The sequence below is a fragment of the Cebus imitator genome, unplaced genomic scaffold (assembly GCF_001604975.1).
Source record: "Cebus imitator isolate Cc_AM_T3 unplaced genomic scaffold, Cebus_imitator-1.0 Scaffold1008, whole genome shotgun sequence".
NCBI classification, from domain to species: domain Eukaryota; kingdom Metazoa; phylum Chordata; class Mammalia; order Primates; family Cebidae; genus Cebus; species Cebus imitator.
In genome coordinates this window covers 74,703-80,885 of record NW_016108323.1, presented here as the reverse complement: position 1 = coordinate 80,885, position 6,183 = coordinate 74,703, and the positions used below count along the sequence as shown (strand labels likewise).

Below are 6,183 nucleotides of genomic sequence, written 5' to 3'. Positions count from 1 at the left end.
ACTCAGGAATATCCAAATGCAGCTGTTAGAAGAAACGTGTTTCTAACTCGCTGAATCTAAACATAAATGCAACTTCCTAAGATGAACGAACACACAGTAGAGCAGTTTGAAAGACACGTTTCTCCTGTGGTTTACATGCGATCATTCCGCTAATTCTTATGTGCCTGTACATGGCTGGAAATATCTCTTTCCTGATTCTCCAAGGAAAGGGTTTCTGAACTGCTACATTCACACATATTTTTACCTCTGTAATTTGAATATACGCCTTGACAATCAACCTGGTAGACAGCTCCGTTTTTGTTTTAGAGCCAGATATTTCTCATTTCACCCTAAACTCCCATTCACTCAGGAATATCCAAACGCAGCTGTTAGAAGAAACGTGTTTCTAACTCGCTGAATCTAAACATAGATGCAACTTCCTAAGGTGAACGAACACACAGTAGAGCAGTTTGAAAGAGACGTTTCTCCTGTGGTTTACATGCGATATACCACTAGTTCTTATGTGCCTTATGTTCCCGCTGTATGTGACTGGAAATATCTCTTTCTAGATTCTCCAAAGAAAGGGTTTCTGGATTTTCACAACGGGTTTGCTGCCAGAACATAGGTGTCGTGAAAATTACCCCTAAAAGCCAAAATAGGAAAGGAAAAAACTCATATCAACGTTGTCATCTTTGGACATGTAGATTCGGGCAAGTCCACAACTACTGCCATCTAACCTACAAATACGGTAGCATAGACAAAAGAACCATTGAGAAATTTGAAAAGGAGGCTGCAGATATGGAAAACTGCTCCTTCAAGTATGCCTGGATCTTGGATAGACTGAAAGCCGATTGTGAACGTGGTGTCACCATTGATATCCCCTTGTGGAAATTCGAGACCAGCAAGTACTACGTGACTATCATTGATGCTCAAGGACACAGAGACTTCATCAAAAACATGATTACATGGACATCTCAGGCTGACTGTGCTGTCCTGATTGTCACTGCTGGTGTTGGTGAATTTGAAGCTGGTATCTTCAAGAACGGGCAGACCCGGGAGCATGTCCTCCTGGCTTACACACTAGGTGTAAAACAACTAATTGTTGGTGTTAACAAAATGGATTCCACTCAACCACCCTACAGCCGGAAGAGATACATGGAAATCGTTAAGGAAATCAGCACTTACATTAAGAAAATTGACTACAACCCCGACACAGTAGGATTTGTGCCAATTTCTGGTTGGAATGGTGACAACATGCTGGAGCCAAGTGCTAACATGCCTTGGTTCAAGGGTTGGAAAGTCACTCGTAAGGATGGCAACGCCAGTGGAACCACGCTGCTTGAGGCTCTGGACTTCATCTTACCACCAACTCGTCCAACAGACAAGACCTTGCGCCTGCCTCTCCAGGATGTCTATAAAACTGGTGGTTTTGGTACTGTTCCTGTTGGCCGAGTGGAGACTGGTGTTCTCAAACCTAGTATGGTGGTCTCCTTTGCTCCAGTCAATGTTACAACTGAAGTGAAATCTGTTGAAATGCACCATGAATATTGGAGTGAAGCTCTTCCTGGGGACAATGTGGGCTTCAATGTCAAGAATGCGTCTGTCAAGGATGTTCATTGTGGCAACGTTGCTGGTGACAACAAAAACGACCCACCAATGGAAGCAGCTGGCTTCACTGCTCAGGTGATTATCCTGAACCATCCAGGTCAAATCAGTGCTGGCTATGCCCCTGTACTAGATTGCCACACGGCTCACATTGCCTGCAAGTTTGCTGAGCTGAAGGAAGAGATTGATCGCCGTTCTGGTAAAAAGCTGGAAGATGGCCCTAAATTCTTGAAGTCTGGTGATGCTGCCATTGTTGATATGGTTCCTGGAAAGCCCATGTGTGTTGAGAGCTTCTCAGACTATCCACCTCTCAGTCGCTTTGCTGTTCGTGATATGAGACAGACGGTTGCTGTGGGTGTCATCAGAGCAGTGGACAAGAAGGCTGCTGGAGCTGGCAAGGTCACTAAGTCTACCCAGAAAGTTGAGAAGGCTAAATGAATATTATCCCTAATACCTGCCTCCTCAGTCTTAATCAGTGGGGGAGGAAGAACGGTCTCAGAACTGTTTGTTTCAAATGGTCATTTGAGTTTAGTAGTAAAAGACTGGTTAATGATAACAATGCATCGTAAAACCTTCAGAAGGAAAAGAGAATGTTTTGTGGACCACTTTGGTTTTCTTTTTTGCTTGCGGTAGTTTTAAGCTATTAGGTTTTATAATCAGTACTTTTTAATGGAAACGACCAAAAATTTGTCACAAAATTTTGAGACCCATTAAAAAAGTTTAATTAAAAAAAAAAAAAAAGAAAGGGTTTCTGAACTGCTACATTCACACATCTATTTAACTCTATAAGCTGAATATACACCTTGACAGTCATTCTGCTAGATAAATCCGTTTTTGTTTTAGAGCCCGATATTTCTCATTACACCCAATACTCCCATTCACTCAGGAATATCCAAACTCAGCTTTTAGAAGAAACGTCTTTCTAACCCGATGAATCTAAACATAGATGCAACGTCCTGAGGTGAACGAACAAACAGCAGAGCAGTTTGAAAGAGACGTTACTCCTGTGGTTTAGACACGATCTTACCGCTAATTCTTATGTGCCTGTTTATGGCTGGAAATATCTCTTTCTAGATTCTCCAAAGAAAGGGTTTCTGAACTGGTACATTCACACATCTGTTTAACTCTGGAAGTTGAATATTCACATTGACAATCATTCTGCTAGATAGCTCCGTTTTGGTTTTAGAGCCAGATATTTCGCATTACACCCCAAACACCCTTTCATTCAAGAATATCCAAACGCAGCTTTTAGAAGAAACGTCTTTCTCAGTCGCTGAATCTAAACATAGATGCAACTTCGTAAGTTGAACGAACACACAGCAGAGCAGTTTGAAAGAGACGTTTCTCCCGTGGTTTAGATGAGATCTTAGTGGTATTTCTTATGTGCCTGTATATGGCTGGAAATATCCCTTCCTAGTTTTTCCAAAGAAAGGGTTTCTGAACTGCGACATTCACACATCAGTTTAGCTCTGTACGTTGAATATACATCTTGACATCCATTCTGCCACACAGCTCCGTTTTCGTTTTAGAGCCAGATATTTCCCATTACTCCCAATACACCTATTTACTTAGGAATATGCAAACGCAGCTTTTAAAAGCAACGTGTTTCTAACTCGCTGAATCTAAACATAGATGCAACTTCGTAAGGTGAACGAACACACAGCAGAGCAGGTTGAGAGAGACGTTTCTCCTGTGGTTTAGACGCGATACAATCGCTAATTCTGAGATGCCTATATGGCTATAAATATCTCTTTCTAGGTTCTGCAAAGAAAGGGTTTCTGAACTGCTACATTCACACATCTGTTGACCTCTGTAAGTTGAATATACACCTTGACAAGCATTCTGCTAGATATGTCCGTTTATGTTTTAGAACCAGATATTTCCCATTACACAATATACTCCCATTCACTCAGGAATATCCAAACGCAGCTTTTAGAAGAAACGTATTTCTAATTCTCTGAATCTAAACATAGATGCAGCTTCCTACAATGAACGAACACACAGCAGAGTAGTTTGAAAGAGACGTTTCTCCTGTGGTTTGGAGGCGGTCTTACCGCTAATTCTTATGTGCCATTATATGGCTGGAATTATCTCTTTCAACATTACCCAAAGAAAGGTTTTAAGAACTGCTACATTCACACATCTGTCTAACTCTGGAAGTTTAATGTACATCTTGACAATCATTCTCCTAGATACCTGCCTTTTTGTTTTAGAGCCAGATAGTTCTCATTACACCCTGTCATCCCATTCACTCAGGAAAATCCAAACGCAGCTTTTAGAAGAAACGTGTTTCTAACTCGCTGAATCTAAACACAGATGCAACATCCTGCGTTGAACGAACACACAGCAGAGCGATTTGAATGAGACGTTTCTCCTGTGGTTTAGACGCAATACAATCTCTAATTCTGAGATGCCTATAGGGCTAGAAATATCTATTTCTAGGTTCTGCAAAGAAAGGGTTTCTTAACTGCTACATTCACACATCTGTTTAACTCTGTAAGTTGAATATACACCTTGACTTTCATTCGGCAAGACAGCTCCGTTTTTGTTTCAGATCCAGGTATTTCTCCTTACACTCTATACTGCCATTCACTCAGGAATAAGCAAACGCAGCTTTTAGAAGAAACGTGTTTCTAACTCGCTGAATCTAAACATAGATGCAACTTCCTAAGGTGAACCATCGCACAGCAGAGCAGTTTCAAGTGTACGTTTCTCCTGTGGTTTAGACGCGATCTTACTACAAATTCTTATGTGCCTGTATATGGCTGGAAATGTCTGTTTCTAGATGCTCCGTAGAAAGAGTCTCTGAACTGGTACATTCACACATCGGTTTACCTCTGTAAGGTGAATATACACCTTGACAATCATTCTGCTAGATAGCTCCGTTTTTGTTTTAGAGACAGATATTTCTCATTACACGCTATACTCCCATTCACTCAGGAATATCCAAACACAGCTTTTAGAAGAAACGTGTTTCTAACTCGCTGAATCNTCACTCAGGAATATCCAAACACAGCTTTTAGAAGAAACGTGTTTCTAACTCGCTGAATCTAAACATAGATGCAACTTCCTAAGGTGAAGGAACACACAGCAGAGCAGTTTGATACAGACGTTTCTCCTGTGGTTTAGATGCTATCTTACCGCTAATTCTTTTGTGCCTGAATATGGCTGGAAATATCTGTTTCTGGATTCTCCAAAGAAACGGTGTCTGGACTGCTACATTCACACATCTGTTTAGCTGTGTTAGTCGAATATACACCTTGACAATCATTCTGCTAGATAACACCGTTTTTGTTTTAGAGCCAAATATTTCTCATTGCACTCTATGCTCCCATTCACTCAGGAATATCCAAACGCAGCTTTTAGAAGAAACGTGTTTCTAACTCGCTGAATATGAACATAGATGCAACTTCCTAAGGTGAACGAACACACAGCAGAGCAGTTTGAAAGATATGTTTGTCCTGTGGATTAGACGTGATCCTACCGCTAAGAGTTAGGGGCCTCTATATCTCTGGAAATATTTGTTCCTAGATTCGCCAAAGAAAGGTTTTCTTAATTGCTACATTCACACATCCCTTTAACTCTGAAAGTTGAATATACACCTTGACAATCATTCTGCTAGATAGCTCCTTTTTTGTTTTAGAGCCAGATATTTCTCATTACACCCTATATTACCATTCACACAGGAATATCCAAACGCAGCTTTTAAAAGAAAGGTGTGGCTAACTTGCTGAATGTAAACATAGATGCAACTTCCTAAGGTGAACGAACACAAGGCAGAGAAGTTTCAAGGATGAGTTTCTTCCGTGATTTAGACGCGATTTTACCACTAATTCTTATGTGACTGTATATGGCTGGAAATGTTTGTTTCTAGATTCCCCAAAGAAAATATAACTGAACTGCTACGTTTACCTCGGTACGTTGAATATACGCCTTAACAATCATTCTACTAGATAGCTCCATTTTTGTTTTAGAGCCAGATGTTTCTCATAACACCCTATTATCCCATTGACTGAGGAATATACAAACGCAGCTTTTAGAAGAAACGTGCTTCTAATTCACTGAATCTAAACCTAGATGCAACTTCCTAAGGTGAAGGAAGACATAGCAGAGCAGTTTCAAGGTTTCATTTCTCCTGTGGTTTATACGCGATTTTCCTGCTAATTCCTATGTGCCTCAATATGGCTGGAAATATTGGTTTCTAGATTCCGCCAAGAAAAGTTTTTGGAACTGCTACATTCACTCATCTCTTTAACTCGGAAAGTTGAATATACACCTTTGAGAGCATTCTGCTAGATAGCTCCGTTTTTGTTTTAGAGCCAGATATTTTCATAACACCGTATATTCCCATTCACTCAGGAATATCCAATGCAGCTATTAGAAGAAACGTGTTTCTAACTCGCTGAATCTAAACATAGATAGAACTACCTATGGTGGGCCGGGCGCGGTGGCTCACGCCTGTAATCCCAGCACTTTGGGAGGCTGAGGCGGGTGAATCACAAGGTCAAGAGATCAAGACCATCCTGGTCAACATGGTGAAACCCCATCTCTACTAAAATACAAAAAATTAGCTGGGCATGGTGGCGCGTGCCTGTAATC

The 6,183-nt window shown here is 40.9% G+C and overlaps 1 protein-coding gene across 1 annotated transcript; it reads left to right on the top strand.

Moving 5' to 3' along the window:
- The first annotated feature begins 602 nt into the window (after positions 1–602).
- LOC108298597 (elongation factor 1-alpha 1-like) lies at positions 603–2,302 on the top strand. Its single transcript, XM_037735847.1, has one exon. The coding sequence runs from the start codon at positions 778–780 to the stop codon at positions 2,020–2,022; it is 1,245 nt and encodes a 414-aa protein (XP_037591775.1). The 5' UTR covers positions 603–777; the 3' UTR covers positions 2,023–2,302.
- The last annotated feature ends 3,881 nt before the right edge of the window (positions 2,303–6,183 follow it).

Excerpts from the sequence above, each read along its gene's own strand:
- LOC108298597 (XM_037735847.1), top strand. The coding sequence starts at position 778 with ATGGAAAACTGCTCCTTCAAGTATGCCTGGATCTTGGATAGACTGAAA.